The 27,555-nt window shown below is 34.3% G+C and overlaps 3 protein-coding genes and 1 long non-coding RNA gene across 14 annotated transcripts; 3 read left to right on the top strand and 1 right to left on the bottom strand.

Moving 5' to 3' along the window:
- Positions 1-1,313: 1,313 nt before the first annotated feature.
- LOC130747036 (uncharacterized) lies at positions 1,314-7,971 on the top strand. 10 transcript variants are annotated; one of them, XR_009022296.1, is made up of 8 exons: positions 1,314-1,420; positions 1,547-3,672; positions 3,957-4,060; positions 4,396-4,533; positions 4,800-5,777; positions 6,264-6,415; positions 6,587-6,643; positions 7,181-7,538. It is a non-coding gene; the product is annotated as an uncharacterized LOC130747036 (long non-coding RNA). The 10 variants fall into 10 exon arrangements; XR_009022299.1 differs by having other exon boundaries at positions 1,375-1,854; positions 2,158-3,672; XR_009022303.1 differs by adding an exon at positions 7,722-7,971 and having other exon boundaries at positions 1,378-3,672; positions 7,181-7,291.
- Positions 7,972-13,789: 5,818 nt separating this feature from the next.
- On the top strand, positions 13,790-15,389 carry LOC130747035 (uncharacterized). The gene is made up of 2 exons (XM_057599853.1): positions 13,790-13,927; positions 14,892-15,389. Exon 2 carries the CDS (start codon positions 14,913-14,915, stop codon positions 15,192-15,194), a length of 282 nt encoding a protein of 93 aa, XP_057455836.1. The 5' UTR covers positions 13,790-13,927; positions 14,892-14,912; the 3' UTR covers positions 15,195-15,389.
- A 1,848-nt stretch (positions 15,390-17,237) lies between these two features.
- LOC130747034 (autophagy-related protein 8C-like) lies at positions 17,238-19,725 on the bottom strand. The gene is made up of 6 exons (XM_057599852.1): positions 19,586-19,725; positions 19,415-19,461; positions 18,925-18,980; positions 18,782-18,834; positions 17,684-17,802; positions 17,238-17,567 (listed from the first exon to the last, which is right to left on the bottom strand). Exons 2-6 carry the CDS (start codon positions 19,449-19,451, stop codon positions 17,470-17,472), a joined length of 363 nt encoding a protein of 120 aa, XP_057455835.1. The 5' UTR covers positions 19,452-19,461; positions 19,586-19,725; the 3' UTR covers positions 17,238-17,469.
- A 117-nt stretch (positions 19,726-19,842) lies between these two features.
- On the top strand, positions 19,843-24,101 carry LOC130747032 (uncharacterized). Of its 2 annotated transcripts, none has more exons than XM_057599850.1 (6): positions 19,843-19,988; positions 20,515-20,684; positions 20,771-20,905; positions 21,212-21,328; positions 22,232-22,336; positions 23,683-24,101. In XM_057599850.1, the coding sequence occupies exons 2-6, from the start codon at positions 20,538-20,540 to the stop codon at positions 23,845-23,847; spliced, it is 669 nt and encodes a 222-aa protein (XP_057455833.1). In that variant the 5' UTR covers positions 19,843-19,988; positions 20,515-20,537; the 3' UTR covers positions 23,848-24,101. The 2 variants fall into 2 exon arrangements, with proteins under 2 accessions (XP_057455833.1, XP_057455834.1); XM_057599851.1 differs by lacking the exon at positions 19,843-19,988 and adding an exon at positions 20,015-20,163.
- Positions 24,102-27,555: the final 3,454 nt, after the last annotated feature.

Here is a 27,555-nt window from a genome sequence, read left to right as displayed (position 1 = left end):
TCATTCATGGTGGAGCTTCTTTGGACCTACAGCTGAAATTTTCCCCTCTGAAGTTCTTGAGGGATACAATCACTTCATTAAACACTGGAACAAAGAGTTGAACAATTATCCAGATTGTTTAAACTTTTTTACAATCTTTTCCCTCTCTTGGGTGTTCTCTTGGCGTTATGGTCTTAAGACCAAAACCCAACCAATCCTTTACAAACAGGCTCTCATCAAATGGTGGAAAATCTTTGATGCGACAAAAGCCCACAAAGAAAATGTGAGCCAATGGTTCAAAACCAATCAGAAATATCTCAAGCATGCAAGTCCGCAAACCAGCCTCTTGCTAAATCAAAAGGCCCACATCACAGCGGCCCTTGCAGGAGCTTCAACAGAAGAAGACTTGCTAAGAAATCTTCAATCTGCTCTTCAATTATTGAAGGAGCCAATTGAGCAGGCCTCATCTTCAAAGGCCCCTCAACACAAAGTCTCCGAGCCATCCTCTCTTGGGTCGTCAGATTTTGTCCAAACCACAGAATCAGATGATGGTGACTTCTGCTAAGTTTGTCGTCTTGTAATCATTTTATTCTGTAATAATTCAATTTTTGTACTGTAGCAACAGTAAAATTGACTTTTTACTGTAGCAAATAGTGCCAGTCAAATAGTACCGTCTACCGGAACTATTCAACCGGAACTATTCAAACAGTGTCCAATCTTTTCTTTAAATAGGCTCATTCTGAACCTTGTTAATCAGAGTTTGGTAGAGCTTAGATAGAGAGTTTAGAGAGAGAAACACTGAGAGAATTCCTTCTGTAAGTTCTCCTTCAGTTTTCCTTTCTTTCAATCTTTTCAGTTTTTAAGTTTCAGTTTTTCAGTTTTAAGTTTCAGTTTTGTAATCTATGTTTATGTAATATATATCTTGTTCAAGTTTTATTTTTCTGTTTATGGAAGGCTGAGCCTCCTGTTTTAATTCATCTTGTTCAAGTTTTATTTTTCTGTTTATGGAAGGCTGAGCCTCCTGTTTTAATTCCTGTTTTTAATTTCTGCAATTTAATTTTCTGCAAAAAGCCCCTCCGTGGTGGCGTCCTACTTCTCTTAATCCTCTTCTCATCCCCCTCCTTCTGCTTTCGACCCCCTCTTGGTATCAGAGCCTGATGGGGAAGTAGGAACATGCTAAATATATATATATATATATATATATATATATTTAAAATAAAGAAGCAGGTTTTAGTGCCTAGAGGCAATTTAGTAATTCAATATTTCATTGTACTACATTCAAAATTTGACTATGGTTATTTTAGTAGAAATACAAATTTATTTGTCATAGATTCAACTAGAGTCGTTGGTTCCATCTGCCTTTTTGCCTTTGAAAACTATGGTTTGGCACTGAGATTCAATTTTATATTCTTCAAAGCATGTTGAAAGTTGTAAAACCTTTGTAGGTCTTGTTCATTCGTTGTTTCTCTCTTTCTTCTAATTTTAGTTTTTGTTTTGTCATGACATTTCGATTGTTTTCAATCGCTTTGTTTCTCATTCAAGAAATGCTCGATGATGCACATGACAGTGGTGGAGGAGTGATGGAGATAGGGCTTCCATGGCAGGGGTGAGCGCGCATTCCAGGTCGTGAAGCCGAAGATATCAAAGGTTGCCAAGGCCTCTTTAGGATTTGAGGCAGATCAGGGGCACTGTTGGTGTTAGATTCTGCTCCTCGCTATCCATTAAACAAGAAGATGCAGCAACCTTATCAGCGAAACAACTTCTCTTCAATCTCAGTTCCTAACCAATCAGCACAGTCGCATGTTGCTTCATTTCATTAATTTTGTGAATGTTGTGTTGAGTTGGTTTGGGAGAAGTTGGGGTCCTGAGTTAGGGGTGAGACTATTTTTGTCATCCATTGTATTCCATTCCGGCACAACTTGCTTTCAATTTAACGCTCTTCTTTTTAACTACCTTAGAATTGGGATCATTTTGCTTAATTTGCTCAATTCCGTCTTTTTTAACTGGATGTATTTCTGCATCTAAGCCTTCAAATTACAAAATAAGCTCATAATGGTTATGATACAAAACTCTCGAGCAAATTGAATATGATAAGATAAGAACCATAACATTGAACGTTTCATACCTTAACATGACCAAGTTGTGCTATCTGTATTCCTAATTATGTTGTTGCTTCAGGTGGGAGATAAAGTGCATAGAGGATAAGTTAATTGCATTTGTGGTAGATCCTGATGGTTACCTTTTTGAGATTATTCAGAGTTGTTTTCTCACTCCCAAAGTAAAACCCCTTGAGAATAAGTGTCATGTTGGTGCTCAAACGATTAGCGCCATGCCAACAATTTTTTGTGGGTTATTTTTTACTTCTTCCACAACCATCTGTCATTTCAGTTCCATTATTTCTTTCTCATTGTTTCTCCTTCTTAACCATGTAAACACTTCTCATATTTGTGAAGATATTTTGCACTGTGCTAGAGACTGTTCACATTCGAAGTAGTTCTGGCTTAGATTTGGGGCTTTTAGCTGGCCAAATTTTAGATCTGATGATGTCTAGGATTGGGTAAGTTAGAGGAGGATCTCACTCAGTCTTATTTATGGCATCTTTGTGGGGTTTGTGGAATTGGAGGAGTAATAGCATTTTTTAGGAAGATTCTTGGACACAAAAGGTTGTCAAGAATTGGATTAGTAATGAATTTACTGATTAAAATTGATCTTTGGTAAAGGAAGAAGTCACCCAGATGGTATACCTTATAGACAAGGTTGAAAAACACACTGCATTGTCTCAAAATCAATGTAAATTGTAGTTTAATCCTATTAGGAGGAGCATGGGTTTTGGGGCATCGGTCCGTAATAATCATGGCAAGAGGGTTTGTAGGCTCAGGAATTCATTTCGGCACGGGAAGCCTTTGTTAGCTGACTTGCAGTTAAATTTGGTTTGTAGTTATTGGATTTGAATATTCTCGTAAGGGAATTTGGGAGACAGATTGCCAAGATTTATTTTCAATCCTTGAAGCAAATAGATTCAGCATTTATCCTAATTTCATGACAGACTTATTGAAGGTTAAAGGGCTATTAGACTGATCATGGGATGCCCAGGTGGTTCATGTGCATAGAGAGGATAGTGAACCAGCAGTTTTTCTGTTTTGTGTAATCTACTAAACTTGAATAGAGAGCCTGAAGGAACACTGTTCCTAAGAAAGGTCTCCATCCTGGCCGTTCATTTTATTTTTTTTTGTCCTGATTTGCCTTCGATCAATCTTGGCCATTCATCTTTTTTCTACAGCATTGGGTGACCCAAAGAGAGGGAAGCAGTGTTTTCTTCCACGTTTTCTCTGCCTCTGCCTCTGATTGATCTTGTCGAAGAAGGAGGTGTTAAAGGAGAACAGTGTTTTTGTCCGAAATTGTCGTCATCGTTGCAGGGTTCCCTCACTGTAGATAGGGTTAGGATAGGATTAGGTGGAGAAGAGAAGAGGATTGCAGTTCAGAGCAAGGAGAAGGTGAAGAGAAGATGACCGAAAATCATCATCACCCTAGACAGGGTTTAGGTTAGATTCAGAAGGAGAAGAGAAGATGGTGGAAGTAGAAGGACGAAATTTCACTGTTTACGAATGGGGATGATCATATGGTGACGAAGAAGGACCAGATTCAGAAGCCAAGATGATGATAGATCACGTCAGTTCAGTACAAGTGCAGTAGGTTCATTCACTTTCCTGATAAATCCCACTGTTCATATATTGTATTGCATTTCAATTTCTCTATAAATACTGTCATTCTTTGGTGTTTCTTCCCATCCCTCACTGCGTTAGTTCCTCAATTCCTCAATTCCCTCAACTGCGTTTAATTGAATGGATTTTGGTTCTTCTTTCAATAGATTTTGGTTCTTTCAATATGTGATTGGAGTTTGCTTGAGTCCCCCTTTTGTCATATATTAGTGATTGTAGTTTGCTTAATTCCCCCTTTGGCTGCTACGTTTGATGCAGTTGCCAGTTTTGGTGAGCACAATGCGGCCTGTCTTCCTATATCCGGGGAAGACACTTTCCTTCTTGCTGCTCCATGTTTTTCTGCTGCTGGTACTTTGTGAGAGGTAAACCATTGGTTTCAACTGCCACTAGGAAAGTGAATTTTTTTATTTTTCTCTGATTTATAATTTTTTTTATGAATGACCTGTGAGTGATTCTTAGGAGTATGTAAAGATAACTTGTAGATGAATAAATCGCTAGGTATATTATTTTTTTGCTTATGTATGAGTTTATGAAATGCTACATTCAAGATTTTTGGTTGTCACAATATGATATTCAGTTGGTTTGACACAGACACTTACGATTATCCTCCACATCTTGATGCTCACATGGTATTAATCATTCCTTTATTTGTGCAAGAGTAACACTGCTATGCAATTGAACCAGCCTTTGTGTATAGATTTTTTACTAGGAAGTCAGCTGTGCACGAGTTTCACTGCTCTGTTGTATGGGAAGTTTAAATGAATTGCCGAATTAGTTTTCGTTCCAGTCCAAGCTTTTTGATTTAGGGTGCCATCGGCTCTCCTTTAGTGACAAGGTAACAATTTAAATGCTTTCTGAATTCTGAGTTTCTTTATAGGTGAATAATACTCTATATTTCTAGCAAAACAATTAGGGTGTTTACAATTGAATTTGCGTCCTTTGAATTCTATAAGCAATTAAAGGATGTATCAAATTTTTTACATATGCTAAGCTTTGGCTTCTTTACACCATTCGTTGCTATTCCGTTGTGATTTTTTAGCAAAAGTCTCTTCTACTTGGTCTAAAATAAACATTTTATGTTTCCCTTTCTCTTCATTTTAGATATGAAAGTGGCTCATATGATTCTGGCAATGTCTTCCTCTTATTGACTAAAGAGATTTCAAAGCACGAATCTTCGAAAACAGTATAGAGGGTTCATCGTTGAGGCTTTTCTATCTTGCACTTTCAGTTTTTGGTAACTCTTCCTCCGAAATTGGATTTGCCTATACTTCATATTTTCAAAATATGAATTTGTCACTTATATTTTCAAAATTGGATTTGTCTACACTTCATATTTTAACTTTGCCTACACTTCATATTTTCAAAATTGGATTTGTCACTTATTACAGATTACAGGTTTGTTTACAAATCTTGATAAATACAATATTTTATTTGCTTTGTGTTGTACCCTTTTAAGTTTTTGATCTCATTTGTACCTATTTTTGTTTGAATGATGGGTTGCTTTGTTCAAATATGGTACCAAAAGAGGCCTAATTACAAATTCTAACGAATTCTATTATTATGTTGTTCATTAAAAACTCTTTGTTTGTGCTGAGATCACATTAATTTGAGCCCTTTGTCAGTGGTGTATTAGTTGAGTGTGCAACTACTGTAAGTTGATACCTCTGATATTCTCCAATCATATTAGCAGTTTCAGTTTAAAAGTTGTTTTTTGTGAACAATATCTCTTATTAATTATGTGTGGTGAACATTTGATTGAAATTTAAGGCTTTGTTTTATAACAGCTTTTGATTAATGATATAATTGAGACCATGTCATGTGAAATGTGATATTTCTCTTTCGTCAAATGCACCTGCTGCCAAGCTAACACTGAGCAGTTTGATTCTTCGGAGAAATCATAAGCTAGAGTCAAATTGAACAGTGCTTTTGCTTTCAATAGAGTGGAAAGAAATGGGATCCAAGAAGGTGGAAGGAAGTCCTCCACAAGCTATGGAATTGAAGAAATGGGTGTATTGATTCAGTACAAGCTGATGCTCATGAGAGTTCAAATTATCTCACTGTTTATAAGTAATTTACGAGGTGGCCTTTATGTTTCCAAGTCCCTCTATAAATGCCTATATAGGCATATTAGTTTTTGCTTTTCAGACTGTACATCACATATCACTACTCACTTGAAGTAACTTTGAATTTATAGAGCCCATTGAATGTTTTTGCTGGCGTAAAAATGTACCAGTCAACCCTATTTATTTTCTTGAGTACTTATGTGTTTTTTAGTCATGGTAAATGGGGTAACTACTATACATGATATCTTGTGTTTTTATAATATTGGGATATAGTTTTAATGTTATCAAACTCTAATGTGATCTAGCAATAGATGGTTGGTTCAAGCGTTTATATTTTGATAGAAAGGTTATGTTGCTTGATAGGAAAACAGATAAAAGAAAACAAAATGGCATGAAAGGAACTTTTCAACCTCTCAAATAATTCTCTTTGCTTTGAAATTTCTTTGATGCTTCAGAATTAGGGTGCATATAAGCATGCTACTAATTCTTTGAAATTTCGCAGAGACCAAACAAGGCCCTCGTGAGGATGCTATTACTTCAAGCTCCAAATAGCCGTGTATTAAGATTAATGTTGTTGAGGAGGGTACTATTGAGGAAGATCTTTGTTCAAGTGGATGCACTACACCAAAGGCTAAAGAGTTCAGAATTCCGAAGGTATTAACATGTCCACCAGCTCCAAAGAAGAAAATAGTAATGCTCAATAAGAATATGTTGAAATTAAGATGAAATCTATAATTCTTATACATTCAAGTGCTTGAGCTTTAGTCACTAGATTACTCTAAATTTTCTAACATGGACGTTTACTCTTCTTGATGTGTTAATTAGGTATTTGTGCAATAAATGGAGAAGCAAATTATGTAAGGTTACAAATTTAAAAAAATGGTAAATCCACTTCTTCAACTTTTCTCTTTGAAAAACATGTAGGAGATAAGGGCACGACGAGACATCGCATGTGAATTGAATTTTGTTGCTTAAGTTTTCAAATTTTTATACTGCTAATCAAGTCATTGTTTTGATTTTCAAAATGCTCATTTTATTCATGTGTGATAACCTCATTCTTTCCATGATATCAGCTTGGAACTCTATTGTGTGTGGGACTAGGATGTGCTCTTCAAGTGTGATAGTCGTATTAATTTTCTGTGTTCAAACAGTAGCTTTCAACTTTTCAGTTTTCTTCCAGCTTTGATTTGGATTTTATCTTAAAAGACTTTTCTCTTATGTGTGGTTAAGCCTTAATTGGAGTATAAATTGTTTGTTTATTGGCAGAAGCTGTGTTTTTTTAATGAAAATTGATGATGTGAAGCTAACTATAAATGGGAACTGATGAATGTTATAGTGAATAATGGACGAATCATTTTGTTGCTTAAATGTGTAAGTCTTATTTTTTTTCACTTTCTCTTGGTCATGCTATATTACCAGTGCATTCAAGAGGTAAAGGAATATCATGGGTTGTGCAGAACGCTGGAAACAAAGAGAAGTGGTTGGATGAAGGCCTTTTTGCTTTGCCATGGAATGACATGATTGAAAAAAGTAGGAGATTTTGCTTGAATTGAATGAACCTACTGAGAAAAATGCAAGTTTCTACTTATGTAAACATGATTTGTTTTTTATATTTCTATTCCTTTTGTTGTCCACGTTGGAAAAGTTTTTCTTGGTCACAACTACCTTGCTTACACAGTTAAAATTTCATGTGGTGAACTGTTTATGCTTTGTCTGAAAGACTTCTGAAGTGGATTAATAGATCCAAAAGTATAATTTCACAGTGGTGTTAGCTTGACATGGGCTCAAGATGCAAGTTCATTGTTTTATGCTATGTCAGATGAAAGCAATGACCTGACATGTAAAATTGTTGTTGGCTATACATTTTTATTAGTTTTTGGGGTTGGAGGAAGGGAATGGATTTTAGCTTAGGATAGTCTCATAGTCTCATAAGTTAAACTTTAATGTGGTTTTATGGCAGGGTTCTTTGTAAAAATACTTGGATATGATCCTGTGGATGATTTTGCAGTTTTAAAGAAAGATATTCCAACTATTGTGTGGACATAACAAGCACAAAAGATGGCAAGTTTATAACTGCGAACTCGAACTCAAGGACTTCATTGGAGAAAGGAAGTAGACAAAATGAAAAGGGCCAACTCTTTTTTGTGGGTTTGTGAGTGTGTCACCATTTTGCTGAGAAAAATTGGTGTAAGTACTGCATCAGAGGGAGATTTGGGATATTTCAATAAAGGTTCCCCTTGGAGCAGTTCCTACCGGTTTTATGTACTTATCATTTACTTATGTTTGTTTCTGGTTAGATAGTTCTTTTCTATATTTTTTCTGCATTCCATGGATTTTGTGATCCTCCTCTTTCATACATCTTTTTTTATTAACAAGACTTTATCATTTAGTTTCTAAGAAGGGAAGCCCCTATATATGTGTCACACTTTATCATTTAGTTTATGGATAGTGAAAGTTATAAACTATGGCTGGCTGAATCAGATTAAACCACACAAGGCATATCTTTGGAAGAAGTTAGATATTTTCCACCTAATCGAACTGAGTGTCTATAGCCTTCATACATACAACCAGCCCTATCCTCAGTCTTCTTTTCTTTTGGAATGTAACTACCAATTATTTTCATGTGCCCTATGGCATGAATACTCCAACCCTACTTGATCTATCTGCTATAACAATGTTACAAATTCAAGTGGGTGACTACTATCTTTGAAACCCCAGAATCTCATGGCCAATAAGTTGAGTTTTGCATACAAAAAATAAGTCTTCTTCGAATAAGATTTCTTTCCATAGCGGTATACTTAAACACATGGATAAATTAGGAAGCTCCAAGTATAAAATGTATCGATTGTAGAAAAACTGAAAGAAACTGACTGAAATGTAAATTACCAGAAGCAAAGTAATGAAATCTAACTGATGAAATATAAATCTACACTGAAAATATTTGGGAGTTTTAAGTAAAAGCAACATAATCTTCTAGGACGACAACTAACTGTCATTGCGGCAAGCAAGACACATAAGGTGAAGTAAAAGAAGCTAAAACTAAATATGACCATAAAAATCAGAACTGATAACACAGATTTTCTTCTTAAAGTCTGCTTATGAATTTGTCTATATGTAACTCTATAGATGGAGAAAGTTAGCTTCATTGATTTTTCTATATGTATGTGTTTACATACTTTTGGTCATGGTATTTTCTACATGTCATGATATTTTAGAGTTGATATTATTTAGCTTTGGAATTTAATATGAAGTGAAAGTTAGTCTTTTCTTCGAATGTTAGCCGAAGTGGCAGGACTAATTTGACGTAGGGGATCAAAAGGGTTAAGTGTGAATGGTACAGGGTTCGAAACTTGTGGATGAAACACTGTTACAAATAGATTTATTAAGAGTATATTTTTTATTCACTTTGAAGATTGGTATATATTTCTTATTATATGTCATAATATTTTAGAGTTGATATTATTTAGTTATGAAATTCAATATGAAGTGAAAGTTATGTTTTTATTCGAATGTTAGCCGAAGTGATATGACTAATTTGACGTAGGGGATCAGAAGGGTTAAGTGTGAATGGTGCAGGGTTCGAAGCTTGTGGATGAATTATGTATTAACATTATTTGATAACTAGGATATTTCTAAAAAAAGTAAGATAGTTGTTTTACTTGAATGTTGTGATAGTCCACTTATTTCATGTGGATTGAGTGGGGCATGATTTTTTTCATTTGTTCTAATTGTGTGGAGTTTTTTTTTATGAAACATATGTTTTTTGGGGTAAGTATGTTAATTTTTTTTGGTTAACTAGAAATTGGCTATGTGGGCCAGTTAATTTTCTGAAACTTTGGGCGGCCCAATATTTTGTTGAATGAGGAAATTTAATTTTTTGTTAAATGTTAGGCAGGTCTATGATCTTTGTTTTTCTTTTCCCAGAGACATGAATTTGTCATCATAAAATTAATTTTCTTATTCTCTCCCTTTTAGTTAGGATTCACTTTCTCCCCTTCCCTTTTTAGCCTTCCATTGTTTGTGATCTGAGCTTTGTTTCGTTTCCTGTTCAACAATGGACAAACTTGTGTTCATCCCACTTTGTGCAGCAGTTAGGCTTCGCGTCAGCGTCGTTGTTGCTGCTAATTGCCGAACATGGATAAGAGACGTTCAACTCTATCTCTTTGTATATCTTCTATCATGTTACAAGTAGGTATTTGACAGATTTTATTTTCTAATCTCTTCTTCTTGGTGCATCCAGGTAAGATATTTACTTATTTGACTTATCAGTACATATAATATACTAATCAGTAGTACAAAAGTAACAGTAATCATGATTTTCATGTACCCACCCCAACTGCTCTCAAAGGTATCATACTTGGAAGTAGATTAAAATAATTTTTTAACTTGATTATCATTTGTTTACATGATTAGCGTGGGGCAATTTTCTTGTGTAAGTAGGTCAATTGCTTGAGTCAGTTTGTACAATAAGGAAATTAGTACTTTTTGTGTTTTTTTTATGCGTATTTGACACTGAAGTTTCTTTCTGAATATATGTATATTGTTGACCAAAGTAGGTCAAACACTGAGATTTTCATCATTTTCACTCTGAGGTTTCATATATTTACTATGGAAACTTTAACATTGTAATTGTGTTCAAGTTATTTTGACAGATAAATGACAATACAACTTTTGTTATACATATTAATGTTTATAATTAGTCGTTGATGTCTATGTTTCGGTTAAGCCATATTTTGTGTTGTGATTAGTAAAAGTTACAATAATTGGTATGTGATTTAAATAGATAGAGTTAAATAAATTGATAAATAAATATGATAAATTGAGGAACTACTCGTCCGTGCATTGCACGGAGCCGGGTTAAATTCCTAGTTCTTATATATAGTAGGCTAGAGACTTTTCTCCTGAAGTGTTTTTGCTGTCTCAGTTTTGTTATTTGTGTTTTGAATAAATTGATTCAATGATATTTTTGGAGTCTTACGTAGCTCTTTGTTAGATGTTCTTTCTCTTTGTTACTCTGTTTTGACTACTTTTTCAGCACTCTTGGAGAAGTTGTTCTCCCAATCTTAAATGGTTTACTGAAACTATTAAAAATGAAATTTTATTTTCCTGTGTCATCTAAGTACATGCTTGATATGAAGTAGTGTGTTTATTTGAGATCTTAAGCTGTTATATTTGATATCATTTGACCTTAAACATGGATTCTACATTTTCTTCCTTTTCCTGTGTCACCTTTGGTAAATATGATTTGCGTTGATTTTAATTAGTTTTGGTTGCTTATTGATTAGTTTTAAGGCTTAAATATGTTTGAGGTTTCTGAGATTGTCAAAAAAATTAAATTGGGTCTCTGCAAAAATTGAAATGTCATCTCTAAGAAACTTTTTTAATCAAATTAAGTCTTTTTAACTATGTGTCATCAATTTTGAACGGTCAATAGTCCAGTGGTGAGCCTTGTCACCTAAAGAGTGATCACGTGGACTTTTAAGCATCACCTTTGATCCCTCTAAATATTTTAATCAATTTCAATCCTTCCTCTTTCAACCAAAACATAATTCCAAAAATGCATCCCAAGAAACCTAGAGATTCTCAAAATTCGTCCCAAGTCACCTCCTTAATCCAACCCTGACTAAAACGTAGCAACTCAAAAACCTCTTTTACCCATTTAAAAAAAAATAACTACATCAACAACAAGCAAATCATTATGCTCCAACGTGTTATGTCTGCATAATCAAACTTCAAAGAGGGAGGGAAACCATGAGGTGATGAAAATTTGAAGTGATAGAAATAATAAGTAAACCTTAAGAATACAAACTTATTAGGTAATTAGAATCTCAGGCACCGTAACAAATTGGAAGCTATTTGCAAGAACAATTGAGATTGAATCACGCTTTATAATAATAGTCTTTTCAAAATTGAGTTTATAATTATGCTTTGTAGCTCTATATGGGCCGGTATTCGCACCTACGCCAAAATGATAAACTTGCTCTTCTTGCAGATCTTAGTAAAAATCTTTCGCAACAGTATTGTCAATGGAAGATTGAATTTTACCACTCTTTAAAAACACAAAGTTTATAAGTTGAGAAGGTTGTAAACACGGTTTTGATAAGAAAAAATGAGAAAAAAAATAAAAAGGGTGTCGAAACAACATTTACATTAAGTAGAGTCATCTCCATAATATATGGGACATTGGGATCTTTCTCAAGTTTGATGCCTTTGAGACAAAGAAGCTATTGGATTAGTGTTTTTTGGAAAACCAAGTTTCAAAGAACGATGAAGAAAATAGAGAAAATAAACACATGAAAGAAAACTTGGTGAATAATTAACCTAGTTAAATGGGTATTTATAATGTTAAAGTTTGACTTTTATGTGTGTCTAAAATAGAGACTTGAATTTTAATGAAAAAATACTAACTTAATATATCTTCTCCAATACGTTTTCTAATTAGAGCATACGACGATGTTTTCTTTAAAAGTGTTGTCTTCTGGCGGGTTTAAAACAAAATTCCTTTTTGGAAGTGTTCTCCTCTATTATACAATGCTTATGACGTTCTATTAAAAACGCAGTCATCTTACTATAAATGTTAAGATCTGAGAGAGTTCTCTAGTTTGAAGCAATAACATGTTTGGCCTACTTCTCGTGGTATACTCTTGATCTTCGATTAGAATAAAATCAGCTTCTAAGGCACGAGTGTGGGATGATTATAATTGATTCAGTTTGGTCATAGGTTTATACCTTGGATATTTACGTATTGTCTGAGGTCTCTGAAATTGGAAGAGGCATGTCTTGTCACAAGTTGATGTAGATGGGAGAGAGTGATTACATATGACATATCAAATGGCAAGGATTGATCTCACTTTCTAAAGGTTGTGAAATGATGAGTCGGGATCTGAAAGGTCATTTTTGCCCTTGTTTGGGAGGTGAAATTTTGTCTTTGCCCCCAATTCGTGATCTATAAATTCATAAAGTAGACGTCATTTCATCTTCTCCTGCTCTTGTCATACTTACAAAGTATTTTGTTTTGGAAGTCATCACCAATCACTACTTTGAGACGCACTAGCAATTTCTCCTTCAAGATCTTTGTCTTTATTCGGTTTTGAGAAGTTATTCAGTCTTCATATTGCTTTCCTCATTTTATGCATGTGTGCATGTTTGCGTGTAGCGAAAGTTAAGAACTTTGTATGCTAATCCATCGGTGGGCTAGTGGTTGGCGGGGGTTTCCTCTCTTCATACCGTCATTGTAGTTCGAATGGCTTAAGAGTTTAGCTATGAGCCGTTTTGCAATAGGCATGATATGTTTGCCCTAGCCTTGATCATATTGGGGATTGACCTCTTTGGTTGCTAGGAAGTCCTCCTTCTATTAGTGTTTGCCTCTGACCCTTCTTTTCTTACTTACGAGGGGTTTTCATCTCTCCTTGTTATTATGAAGATATAAAAAATTGTAAAAATTCTTAACTTTATAAGAAAAAAACCACAAATTCATTTAATTTTTTTCATCATTTGATTTTATCAAGCTTCCCTTATCTTACTCTGCGTGTATCTTTTTCGAAAAGCAATACTTAAAATTGTCTACATAAAATATACAATGTATTTTTCAAAAAATACTAATAAATAGTTTAAAACATAAAAAAAAAACAACTCTATTAGAGTCAACACAAGTTAACCTGATTTTTCCATCCATAAAGGCTCCATTTGGAAACATAGTTTAATTAAGCGCTTATGGTTATAAGCACTTATGACATAAGCGCTTATTCATAAGCTATTTTAATTTTTATATTGAAATAAATCGAAAATAAGTTATATATAAGTATAAACTCTTTTTAATAAGCTCAAAAAAGCTTATGGTCGACCATAAGTTGTTAGCTGTCTCAGACACCCTGACATAAGAGGTTATCTTATCAAATAAGCTCAAATAAACTTTTTTCCAAATGAGGTCAAAATTCATGCAAGAGCACAACACAAAATCCCCTATTGGACTAGGAGACCAGGAAGCGTAACGCAGTAAAACTGTAAAAAGAGAAAAACCTGACACTATAAAACAAAGACTTGTCCTCCCTTTCACTTCACTTCATTCCATTTGTTGGAGTTTCAACCCGTTGTTGCCTTCTCTCCCTCAAACTCAAATCAAATCTCCATCTTCTTCTTCCTCAATCCTCATCAACCAACAACAAGGTACGAGCAAACATGCAAGCAATCTGAACCTTCCTTGCCCTTTTATACGATCTCACTCTGTCTTTGTATAGATACATAAAAATGAAATTTTGCCCTATTTTTTCAACAATTATGTGCAATTTACTCCATTTAACAACTGGGTCTTTCTGATTCTTATCTATTGAGCAAAAAGTTTTGATTTTTTTCAATAAACTCTTCAAACTTTGCTTTGGATTCATCTAGAGATCTTGTGGGTGGGTGTGTACCCAAATCTTGTTAATTCAAAAATCCCAAATGTTATTTTTCTTGCTTTGGATTGTCACATTGATTAATTAACTGTGTCAATTGAAACCAAACATGTGTGTTTGGCATTATTGACCTTGTGCGACTTGGATTAGATGCGATTTTGTGAATGTTTCCGCCTACCTTTTTGTCTCTTTATGTTTTGTTGTTGTTTTGTTTGTTAATTTGCTTTGATAGCATGTTTAGGATGTTTGTATTAGCTTCTGTTTTCTTTGTGACATCAATAAGCTACTAAGATAAGTTTCACCCTAGAATTGTTTTTGGCAGTAGAATCAATTCTAGAGGGATTTCCAAACATGCATGTATAAGTGATTAGCATCAATTCTGACATAAAGAAGCTACTTAGCTTCTTCATGTAATTTATTATGACTTTAGAATCAATTCTAGAACGATTTCCAAACATGCATTGATACATGATTAGAATCAATTCTGGCATTTAGAAGATACTTAGCTTCTCGCCTTCTCCCCATAATTGATTTTGACTTTAGAATCAAAAGCTAGATGAATTTCCAAACATGCATTGATAAGTGATTTGAATCAATTCTGGCACTAAGAACTAAGGAGAGACTCACATAAGTTTCTCCCTAAAATTGATTTTGGCTTTAGAATCAATTCTAGAAAGATTTCCGAACATGCACTGATTAGTGATTAGAATCAGTGAAGATTTTAAATTTTTCTGCAGGTAAAAGGAGGGAAATCAATCATGGGGAGCAACAAGGCACCGAGTTGGTCTGATCAATGGGGAGCGGGTGCTTTTGGGAACGAGGAGCATGTGGAAGATGACAAGGCGAAGAAGAGCATTAGTGGCGGAGGCAGCAGCAGCAAGAAGATGGCAGCCGGGATGGAAAAGGCCAAGGCAGCAGCAGCTGTGGGTGCTGACAAAGCTAAGACAGCTGCTGTGGTGGGTGCTCAGAAGGTGAAGAGTGGCACCTCTGCTGGGATCAAATGGATGAAGACTCAGTACCAGAAAAGGACCTCTAAGTGAAGAACTTATTCTCTGATCCTTGTATTTGTTTTGGTACATACACATTGATTCAGTAAAGTTTGTTTCATAGAGATAAAGATTGATTATGTTTTGGCTTCCAGTTTTGAGCATTACAAACAATCCAGAATAGCTTATACTTCTTGTTATTTCTATTATTCATTTGTTTATAGAGAAATGTGGAATGTTATGACTTTACCCTCTCCATCTATAAGTGCATGTTTGGATTGAAGTTAGGAAGACATTTAAAACAGCTTTGCAGCGAAATGTGTTTCCAAATTGCTTCACAGTTTTACTTGCACCAGTTGTTCCCTATGAATTGATAGGATAAAGATGTGCGGCTAAAGTGTTGAGACTTGAGATAGAATATGATTGAAAAATTACTTGTTAATACTGTGTTAAAATATATCTACATGTATAACAAATTTCAAAATTATTAGAAGTTATAATTCTTGCTTTATTAATAATTGTCTAAAGAAGTACTAGTATGATTTTGCATTTTATGGTCAAAAGTCACTTAATCTAGAAGAGGCGAATGCCGGTCATTATAGCTTATATTGACTTCAATCGATTTATGAAGTATTAATTGAGGCGAATGCCGGTCATTATAGCTTATATTAGATTTTTGTACAATTTGGACAAAGTCAATTTTTATCAGTTTAGACTTTAGATATCGCTATTTATTTAATTTGACCAAATTAAATAAAAATCCAATTGCTGTATTTCTAAGATTTTAATATGAAGATGTTTAAAAAAAAAAGATTTTAATATGAAGATCTTTAATTTATTTATATAAACATAATATGCACCGTCATTTTTTTTATATATTTTGTTTTGAAAGATGAAAAGCCAACTTGGTTCCTAAACTCTAAGCTTATTTTGAATATGTAATTATCGATTTTAAAAATTATATGTTGGTAGGCTGGTCTAGTGCTAGGCAAGCTAGATTTTCTGTAAAGGTAATGTCACAAGATCGAACCTTGGATTGGGAAAGATAGTTACAGTTTCCCAAACAGGTTTGCACATGCTAAACATAACAGGTGGAAACCCAAATTGATGGAGGGTATTCTTCAAGAAGCCCCAATCCATTCGATCATATGATCATGCACCTTCTCAAGATCCCGCTTAAAGGTGATGTCCTTATCTTCCCTCTTCATCTTCTTTTTTTGTGAGCTCAGAGTATCCAGCAACAACAATGATTAATTTCCTCACCGCAGGTGCTCGTAATAAACGGTAAATGATTGACCATGAAATGTGATTCATTCTCATGGGGAGGATCGAAACCTTGACCTCAGGGTTAAGGGGCTAGGTGAACTAACCACCACGTGTTACCTCACGGTTAAACCAATCGGCTGAGTACTCTACTTTCTTCTTCTTCTTATGAACAATAACATCAGCTGTGCACCTCTCCGTTATAAAACTACTCTAAGTCTCTAAGTGTGAAGGCTTAACCAAGACCTTAATAATCACCTTATAAATAATGTTTCAAATACTAATCGGTCTTAACTTCTTAAATGAAGTTTCAAAAAAAAAAAACTTCTTAAATGTTTTTGAATATTTGACATTAGCAATTAACCCATTCAAAACCAAAGCTGGATCAGATGTACTCAATGCAAAAACTCGCCCAACATGCTCCAAACCTCGTCACTTACAATGTGCTGATAATTTAATTAAATGAAAAGCTGAAAGTCATAAAACTCTGTAGTCTTGAAAGACTTCATTCACTATTTTCCGAAGCACAAAAAAAACAAAGACTTCATTGACCTAGTCGTTTGCCACACTTCATAAACTTTATGTACCAAAAAAAATTCAAATAAACTTTTCTAAACACACTAAATGCCACAATTTAGCCTCATTTTACTAAATCTGCATACAGATGAGCTTGAAACAATCGTCTGGTCTGACCTAAAGGTAACCCCATCAGAGATCCCCAGATCACTGAGTCAACGGTTTGACAGCGGTTAAAAGTTTGAAAACCCCCTTGTCTAATTTTAAAAACTGAACATGAAAATTACTTTTCGAATATGAAAATAAGAAGAATGAAAATGAGAAAACATTTTAAAGAGCACATACCCTTAAACTTTAGCAATATAGTGAACACAAGGCAATTTTCAAATAAGTACCGGTACAAGAAACGATAGAAATTGAAAGCAATCAGTTAATGAACTTTACAAGAACCAGATCAAACCAGAGAATTTACAATTAAGCTGACTTCTTCATAATGGTCATTTTTCATTAAGCTCTATTCACATGATCGTGCTATGATTTATGAATTATTTCAGATCATCATCCCAAATGTGTTCTCCCCACTGTAAGTCATATAAAGGAATCCATCTTCATCCTTATTTTCCTCATAAATTGCAGACATCATGGCCGCTGCATGAACAAAAACCACAGCTCAGTTCACAAATCAACTACAGTTAAAACTACAATAAATAACAAAATTTTCACATATATACCACATACACATGAACAAAATCCACATATATTACCAGTTGGGGGCAAAATGTTCTTGACAAAAATGAAGATGGCCTTCTCAGGACTCAGCTTGATTCTCTTACGCACCACATACACAAATTGGCCAACAGTTAAATCAGCAGGAACAAGATACCTATATATATCCAAAATGGAACGATAATCAATAAAGAAAATACAAGGGATGAAAGATGAAAAATGTATCCAGTATCCACACAACACAATAGAACATTCCGATAATTGTCAGTGTAATAAGAATTTCACGCATCCAATATTGAAGTCAAAAGAGGTAAATGAAAACATTGAGCATGTCGAAATGCCTATATCTATCCTAGACATCCATCCACCAGCCAGGTTACTTAGTGTACTAAAAATATGTTTGGCTTACGGTCTTACACCCCAGACATACAGTCATACGTCCCAAAGGACATTTTCACATTGGCTGAAACTTATATATACACTAAGTTTCCAAGGTCATTTTTTTCTTTTGATTTTAGAAGGTGAGAAGACAGTGAGTTATGAGTTATACCTCCTACGTTTTGCAAGAATGTACCACAAAAGCCAAATGCCATTGGAGACTTAACTACTTACTAAAATAACACATGGCTCCAACCCAAACAAGTACATAATGCAGATGCACACAGATTTTGGGACATGAAGTCTCAACTTTCTGATACATTCAATTATTAACACCCAAGTCTTAACAAAAACCTGTTCTCACTTTATGATCAAACTAGACTGTTTCTACAGTTTCCATTCTATTTACATTGTTAAAAACCAAGAGCATTAAGGTTTCGTCTACATGCATAAATAGAAAATACACACGACAGGTCTTAGCCAGCGACAAACCATGTCTCTACATGGATCACACAACACTATAATTTCTCATCATGTATTAAGTTCAAAGTTGAACCATAAGCAACCATAAGTGTCTACATTTTTCAAATTTCAAAGTAAAGCTACCATACATTCAAAACTTCAACCAGACATAGCAGGACAAGTTTCATGCAGGGAAATATTCACGAAACAAGTAATAATAGTTATAACGAAAATTGGATTAAATAAACTGAACCAATATTTGCAATATCACTTCCCAAAGAGTAGAAGAAACTAACTTTTTCTTATCAATTTCAGGAACATCACTCTTCTCTGCCCTTTCAACAATAACCTACATCACAAGATCAACCAAAATAATAAGCATCCAATGATATTAAAATGGCACATGCACACAGACAGCACAGCAGAAAGCAGGTCTTACCGGAATTCTGTCAGGATACTTCTCTCTTATGCGAGCTGCTTCAGCCTGTCTCCTTTCTGGCATGTTAATGGTTGCACATATTAGAGAAGATAAATGTTGGACCTAAATCACCCAATAGGTGAACTAAATACAAGTTTACATGCACTTAGGAAAGTATAATTAAGTGCTATAACATAGGTCATTGTTTATACTAAACTCTAAACTAAATATAAAGAGCAAAAATATGTAGTTAAGACAAGACAATGGCATTTGATAGAGTAAAAATTTCTGGTAAAAATTCAATTTTCATGGAAGAAGTGATAATGGTGCTTAAAAATACAAACTTTACATCATAGTTAAACACCCAAATAAAAAAAAAAATAGAAACCAAACCCTAGACAGTTAGATTACTACCCGAGAATCCCAAAAGCATCAAGTTTGATCAACTCATAAAACTGCACTATACAGTAACAATTGAACAAAAAATTGGTAAATTAAGAGAGGAGCGAACCAAGTGGGTGTTCCATCTTGAATGAGCTCTTAGCCATGGCGATGATTCTGCAGCACCAATTATGGAATTAGGGTTTGGTACGAGGGTAGCGATGAATTGAGGAGCGAAAACGATTGACGAATAAAAAGGAAAAAGGATCGCAATTAGAATTGAAGAGTAGATGTTGCTTACCAGAGAGAGAGAGAGAGGAGAGCGAAAGAGAGAAGAAGAAGATGTGTTGCTTGCTTGATTGATCAGATAAGAAGATGAAGAAGAAACCTCCGTCAAAGAAAAAGGAAGTTTATTTATTTTTTTTATTTTTTTTTTATTTTTTTTTTTATTTTTATTTTTATTTTTATATTTTTATATGAAGGCGTGCGTGTCAAGAACCCCCATCCATTGACACGTGCCGGCCAAGTTTTTTTCTTTATGTATATGTGATGTGAATGTGAAAGTGAAAGTGAAAGACAAGTCCAACCCGACCCAACAAAAAGCCCTTGCTCCATCAGCCCACCACCGTTGTTGCCTTCTCTCCCTCAAACTCAAATCAAATCTCCATCTTCTTCTTCCTCAATCCTCATCAACCAACAACAAGGTACGAGCAAACATGCAAGCAATCTGAACCTTCATTGCCCTTTTTCACGATCTCTCTCTGTCTCTGTATATGCTTAGATTTTTTTAATTTATTTTTGTGGGAGAGCTCTAAGTCTCATGAACACCTAGCATACTACTATATTCATTCTTATTGTCTCTGTTCAGTTACCCCACAGGTACACAAGTTAGGGATTGAAGACTCATTACAATAATACATAATATTCTTTTATATTCCAATTCTATTAGAGATCTACAGAGTATAAGTAATAGGAGGGAATAAATCGTTAAGGGTCTTTGGTTTTGGTCCTTTTGGAGTAAAATATGGGGAGGAGAGCCCAAATCTCTCAAACACTTGGAGGAATCTGCATATACATATTTTCGTATCTTTTTTCTTGTATCTCTTATGTATCTCATTTCTGTCTATAAACTTTCCTTTTCTATCCTACTTTTTGATCCATTTCCATCTATTCGAAGAAATGGAATTTGTTGGTTTGATACTGATAATTGTTTGTTTTCAATCTTGACAGAGAAAAGTTGTGACTGAATCTGAATGGGTTATCTTCAATATGGAAGACTTGGTGTTAGGCAGATCATCAGATTTAGAGATTCCAGTTCTAATAGTGCTGTCGTAAACCCACTTCTGTATGCGTCTCAAGGACTTCGATACAACAGGAAGCTCCAAGTCATCCTTACAACTGTAATTATCTATCTTGACTCCTAATGTTTAATTACTGGGATAAAATTTTATTCAAATATCTGATATTTTCAATTTCTAATTTATAGGACATAGATAAGCTTGGAAAGGCAGGCGATACGGTCAAGGTTGCTCCTGGATATTTTCGCAACCACCTAATGCCCAAGCTCCTCGCTGTCCCTAACATTGATAAGTTTGCTTATCTCCTCACTGAGCAGCGCAAGGTTTTTCATCCTTTCATTAGTCTCATTTTACACATCTATGCTATTGGTTGTTCAATGCCATTGATCTCTGTTTCTTATTCATCTATGCTATCTACCACTTTCAGTTCTCTGCATTTTTCTATCTTCTAGAATAACTTTTTTAAGTTCTTGATATGACAATAGTGCATCCTTTTCCTTTACTTTTTGTGTTTATCTGAATGTGGGCGCAGCCCATATTGTCAACATTGCTTGGCACATAAACATTTGCATACTCACATAGCCAGTCTTCATAACTTACTCTGTCTTCTACAATTGTTGAGACTTCAGATTTATCAACCTACTGAAGAAGAAAAACAAGAAGACGTTACTGTAGTTAAAGAGTCAAAGGAAGATCTGATGAAAGAGTATGAAGCAGCCGCACTTCGTCTTGATAAGGCTAAGCTGGTTTGTAGCTTACTCTTCAAAGCTTTTCATTTCTGTTTGGAACTATTTCTCCTATCCTTTTTGGGGAAATTATTTGCCTTCTCAAATAGTTGAACTGGTGACGATTAATCATATATTTTAAATATTAATGATGAGTTACGATCCACTGACAATAGGTTTAAGTGTTGAACAGTTATATCATCGAGTAACTTTTTGTAGAATTCAGAGTTAGGTAAACCGGCAATTGAACCATGTTAAATTCTCTTGATGATCATGTATTCAAAGTTTTAGATAATTTAGGTTTTCATTGATATGTAATCTAATAGAATTTTGTTTATATATTTTAAGTAGCATATTATATGTTAAAATATAGTGGTGTGGTGGAATATAAAGTAGTTTTAGATTTGTATGAAATTTTATAAAGTTGATCTACTTCCTGAGAACTTTCAATTCAACAATAAAAATTATCAGGTGGTGTAAGCATACCGAGACTTACATTTGATGGTATTGGATCTTGACTCTTATATAATATGTTAAGTAGTAAACTAATATCTAAGTTAGATAAAAATTTAACTTGCCATTTTGGTTTGGTTTTCAAAACTATGACTCTGATATACTCCCCAAGATTGTTTCTGTTAGAGTGGTATAATAGAAACATGAGTAGTGCTAGCAACACTCACTCTAACACTCTATTTTCAACAATCTTTGATTGGTTGAAATTCATATGGATCCCACTAAATTGGCAGTGGGGCCCCATATTTTTATTGGATCCCACATGAATTTTAACGAATTAATGAGTGTTAAAGTCAGTGTTGCTAGCATTTTTCTAGAAACATTTACTTGATATTTTGATAGTCTTTCATGTCAAAACTCACCCATTAATATTTGTTATTTTAATATGAATTGAATGTGATCATCTAATAGGTCTTGCGGAGGTTAATTGATGTTAAAAAAGCTAAGGCACGTGCATCAAAAGATGAACCCTTGGAAATACGATTACCTGTGACAAAAGAAGTACTTGTGGCTGAGGTAATATTTTTTCTTCTTAATTTTAATGTGTTCTTCGTTGTAACTAACAAACAAATTTAGAAATAAGTATATAGTGTGTTAAAAAGAAATACTTGCAAGTTGCAACTAGTATTTGATGCTTCAGGAGAAACTTTCTTGGCCTGTTGGCCATGTGATTTGCTTGTAGATTTAGATTTCAGAGAAACAATCATCCAATCTTGTGCAAATACTACTTAAGGAAATGAACTTCCCAAATTTAGTGATAGTATGTAATTTCATTTGGAAAGAAATACAAGTATGGAAAAGCAATATGAAACCACATTATAAATCTGTCAATTCTCAGAACTGAGATTCTAAACAACACAGTAGCTGAATGCGCTGTGAATAACTTTTTCTACGCCCTATTGCGAATAACTTTTTCTGCGCTCTATCCCCTCTTCTTCTCGCTCTTTTTCATTTCCTATAACTAATTCTTCCCTCTATGTCTTCATCATGTGTCCCCTCGTACTGTGCCAAATTTTAGGCTTATTAACTTGGGTTACCAATTAGCTGAATTACCTCATATTCGAAGGAAATTAAGTGTGGGGTTGCTGACGGAGGAATGAGGTATGCGAGTCCAAATTCAGTGATCCATCAAGCTAGGTCAACTTTTCCTTTTCATATATAAACCCCAACACAAGCTGGTTTCAGCGAAGCAGCTGTACCAGCAGCTCGATTTCACCTTTCCCAACCCAATTTCTTCAATGGAGGTTCCTGCCAAGTGAAAATGTGTAGTGGAAGTTTGTGTCATTTGCTAATGTGCTTTTCTTGCTTTTATTCTTTGAAACTTGAAATACATAATGATTCATATTAGAATAGGTTGAGAACTTTCATAATATTATTTTATACATTACAATATTTAAGAGTCCTTAGATTAATTCTTTAGAATGTTTTCCATATTTCATGATTTGTTTTCTTATTTAATTAGTGTTTGGAGTTTAATGTTCCTATCAATAGGGGTTAAGGTATGTCTTCTAATTACATCAAATCAATTAATTTCAGATTTTCCAGTCACTATGTTTTACTTGTTTTTCTTTTCCTTCCCATAAACATGCCATTGTGCTGTTTTGAATACAATGACTTGGCCTATAAAAAAAATGTAGGATGTAAGCTATTTTCATAAAATTAACCAAACACTTGTTGCTTATAGGTAGGTTATAAGCTATTTTCAAGGTTTGGTTAAGCCTCACTTAAGTCCTTATGTAATAAGATAAACTCATAAACTTTTTCTAATGCATCACAATAATATCAGATATGTCAAAGGTCAATTTCCTTTTCCCGCTCATTCTTTTTCTGGTATTGACTTTGAAATGTGGTGCTATTTTCAGGTGGCAAGACAACTCTGTGTAAACATTGCACCTGAAAACCTGCATCTTCCATCACCATTATCTACCGTGGGAGAATATGAGGTTCCACTGCGTTTACCCAGGTCCATCCCTTTGCCTGAGGGCAAGGTTAACTGGAGTTTGCAAGTTAAAGTCCGGAGTAAATAATCACAAAGCCTTGTTGAAACTAAAGTTTATCAGGATGAAGGTTTTGGTTCATTTATACTGATAAATTGAACCCAGGGGATTCTAGAATTGCAATCTTCCTAGTCAAATTTTTCATCTGACTTACAATTGATTTTGTTTATGTATTAGTCTTCTGGTCTTCAATAAGTACCCTTTTCATTTATTTACCTTCATTTTGAGACTCATGAACCAACTTGCAATTTACTCCCTTTGAAGATGTAAAATGCATTTTACAATTAGACTTCTTTTTTCTATGATGAATATCACAAAACAGGTCGCACATGATAAGGTCCTTGAAACGAAGAGCTCGTTTCGATACCTGTTTTCATACTTTCTAACGGGTATCCAAATTGGCTCTAAAGTAGTATGATGTTTTTTTAGCACTAAAGTAGTATGATGTTAGTTCCATGCTATTGTTTTTTACAAAAAGTTTCTTGAAGTTGAGCATTTTCTCAATGAATACTGTGTTGGAAGAGTGTTTTCAGAAAGTCATTTATGTTCAATTATAGTTTATTTGATCAGTTTATATGTTTATTTAATTAAAATAATTTGTTGTGTTTTTTTTATAGGCCAAATATTGTATTGGGTGCTAAACCCAAATACAAAGAAAAGAAAAACCAGGAAAAAATTACAGCCAAAACAAAACACTCTAGAAGACTAGCATGCAAAAGCTTGAGCAACTAGAGCACAACAAAAGCATGAAGCCAGCACACACCAAAATACCCATCCAGCAACCAACCAAACAAAACTCATGCCCACCCCCAATAAAAAGACACACCTACCCAAACCCCAAACCGTAAAACAAAAAAAGAGAGCTCCAATCAATCCTTGCACCACGATAGCCATCACCCAAAACTAGAAAATGATCCCGATTACACAACAGAAAACTGAAACAGTGTAGTGGGTAACTGAAACAGTGTGGTGGGTAGGTTTTGCATACTGTTTATTGCCTACAGGTAACGTTAATGTACACATGACAAATTTAAATGTAGGAAATTTTATTCCCTCATGTGTATATATGCCTTCTCATCAAGAGAACGCAGCAGAACTATTTAATGGACTGGTCTAGTCCTTCTCACATGTTGTGGCTAACTACTATACTAATATTATATATGGGTGCATCAATAATTCCTAATATATGGAATAATGGATCCAAAGTATCAAGCACACAGACCCACTCTGTGTTGTCCTTGTTTGTGGCTACCATTCCTGATGTGTTTGGTTTAATTTTTGCAACTCATTTTGAGTTTTAAATCAATTCTAGTAAGACATTATGGGTATGTTTGCTGCAACATTTCTAATGGTGAGCTTAGAAAACTATTGTGAGTAGCTTGTTTTTTATTCCTTGTAATAAATATTGATAAGTTTCTCATGGGAAGAAGTAATTTTATGAGGAAGTTAACAAGTAACTTTCATGTAAAGAAAAGCGGTTTGAGTTGAGTTGACAAAAATATGTACAAACATGTTGCTCAATTTCAAATTTTGCCACTACAAAAGAGTATAATTTTCATGTACGACTAGTGTAATTTTTTTTTTCCCAGTGACTTGTAAGTATTGTCACAAAAAACTACATTTCAAAAGCTTATTTTGACATGGTGAAAAATTATGTGTACGTGTTTGATTAATTTGGTTGGAACCCCATAATCACTTACAAAAGTAAGTTAAAAAGTGTGTTTTATGAAGAAGTGCTTTTGATTTGTGTGATATATGTCAAACCAAACATACTATGCATGAATTTAGAAATCCTATAAATTTCCACATTTGATAGAGAAATGATTCTGATTAAGCTACTACCAAATAATTTTTATGGGTGAGATAGTGATATTAAGAGATTTGACCCCATATTCAAACTTGATGTATATATAGTACATGTTTAAATAGACAATGTAAAATCACAACAAGCAAAAATTATGATGGACAAAAATAATATCTTAACTTTTGAGGCGGTTCACTATAATTTTGAGTTCATTGTAATTTAAAACCTGCACTAATGCACTAAAACAAGTTTACACGAATAAAAACGTGGGCATAAAATCAAGGAATTTTATATCTTGAACAAAGCTATACATCACTAACATTTCAAAATCAACCTACCTGTTTCCCACACCATTTCCTTTAACAATCCATAGTGCCGACCAGATTTTCAGTAAAATTAAACACAATACCACTAAAATAATGCAATATTTTATATTCTTAAGTTGACACAGATATATTAGCATGTCAATTTTCTGTCCTAACCCACTTATTTGAAAATCATTAGCGAGCAAAATCAACAATTAGTCAAAGCTCCTTTTGTTCTTTTGGGAATAGTGCTACACTGCTCTTAGTAATAGTAAAATTTAATAATCATGCACTATAGATTATTTCAAGATTCCTCATCGAAAAAGCTAGCTTTCTATAAGCATCAGCCCGTTTTTAGTATCTCAAAATACTAAGTGCTTGTTTGGGGTTGCTCCCAAACTGTATGTTTCAACGCTCCAAGTTATAGTTGTGGGAAATATGCGGTTTTTTCTCCAACGCGCACTCAAACAAACCCTAAGGTGATTTTGAATTTGTATTGCTCTTGGTCATCTAACAAGGCATGTACACTTTCAAAAAAATTATTCAAGTCAGGGTATCCTAACTCATCTCAATTCATATATATTGACATTTCAACATTTTAATTAAGTTTATTAGAATATACACACTTGTGAATTTTGTGGGGACTTTAAAAAAAATGATTATTTTCTTTATAATTAAATGAGTAGCAGCCAACAAGTCCCAAGTCCCAACACAACTGATAGAAGCCTGAGTGCCTGACTCCTTGAGTATTTAATTGACTGTTCGATTTCTGAGCGGTTTCTATTAAGAATGATTTTGTTGGAAGAGACCGATCATTTAATGTGATGTTTGAGTCTCAAGGTGATTTGTCTCATGGCGGATAAATGTGGAGATACCTTGACAATAGAAAAAAATCAAGTAGCAAACAAATACCTATGAATTTTTATTTTTTGCGATTTTACATGTGTATATTCGTTCGAAAAACTGGGTCAATTCCTCCTAAGAAATGACTTTTCTAGAGTTTGTACTTATATCCTCATTCTTATAGGGATCTAGCTTGCCCATTGTTAGCAGGAGACACCCATGAATAAGCATGTAGAGAGTTTCATGATTCTGTTATTTCATTATAAAATTTCCCAATTTAAAGCTAACAAGGCATAACTAAAAGAAACTTTAAACCAAAAAGACCATACATTGCTTAGCTAGTTTTGGCACAACTAGTTCACATGCTCAGAATCATAATCATCAATTTACCTTCATTTCTAGCAAAGAATTGGATGTGAGCAAGCAAATGCATCAATTGTAGTGGGAAGAAAGGAATCACTGAACCTACGAAGTGCCTCATGAGAGGTTGGGCATGAATGATGGCTACGATGAAATAAAACCCTTAAAGAAAGCAAAGCAAACAAGGGTTGTTTGTTGTTCTTTTTCACTGTTTGATACACATAAATGCTGATTGAACAGAACCAACATCCCCCCCATAATCCATAAATGCACCACATTTAAAGCTACAGATTTGTCTCCTCTGAGCTTTTTCACGATTCCTGTACCTCTTTAAATTAATATTCCAACTTCCTCAGTTGCTTGGTGGTTGAGAATTTAATGCAACTCCTTCAATGCTACCCATCACCACCCATATTTCTTGCTCTC

This window comes from Lotus japonicus, chromosome 3 (assembly GCF_012489685.1).
Source record: "Lotus japonicus ecotype B-129 chromosome 3, LjGifu_v1.2".
In the NCBI taxonomy this organism is placed as follows: domain Eukaryota; kingdom Viridiplantae; phylum Streptophyta; class Magnoliopsida; order Fabales; family Fabaceae; genus Lotus; species Lotus japonicus.
The sequence above is the reverse complement of the archived record's forward strand: the minus strand, read 5'-3'. Positions and strand labels throughout refer to the sequence as shown.

Bases quoted from the DNA above. Each gene is read 5' to 3' on its own strand.
- LOC130747032 (XM_057599850.1), top strand. From the start codon at position 20,538: ATGGGTTATCTTCAATATGGAAGACTTGGTGTTAGGCAGATCATCAGA. The intron at 20,685-20,770 runs GTAATTATCTAT...TCTAATTTATAG, and splicing joins TCCAAGTCATCCTTACAACT to GACATAGATAAGCTTGGAAA. The intron at 22,337-23,682 runs GTAATATTTTTT...TGCTATTTTCAG, and splicing joins AAGAAGTACTTGTGGCTGAG to GTGGCAAGACAACTCTGTGT.
- LOC130747034 (XM_057599852.1), bottom strand. From the start codon at position 19,451: ATGGCTAAGAGCTCATTCAAGATGGAACACCCACTTG. The intron at 18,835-18,924 runs GTAAGACCTGCT...CTTGTGATGTAG, and splicing joins AGTATCCTGACAGAATTCCG to GTTATTGTTGAAAGGGCAGA. The intron at 17,568-17,683 runs GTAATATATGTG...TTGTTCATGCAG, and splicing joins GAACATTTTGCCCCCAACTG to CGGCCATGATGTCTGCAATT.
- LOC130747035 (XM_057599853.1), top strand. From the start codon at position 14,913: ATGGGGAGCAACAAGGCACCGAGTTGGTCTGATCAATGGGGAGCGGGT.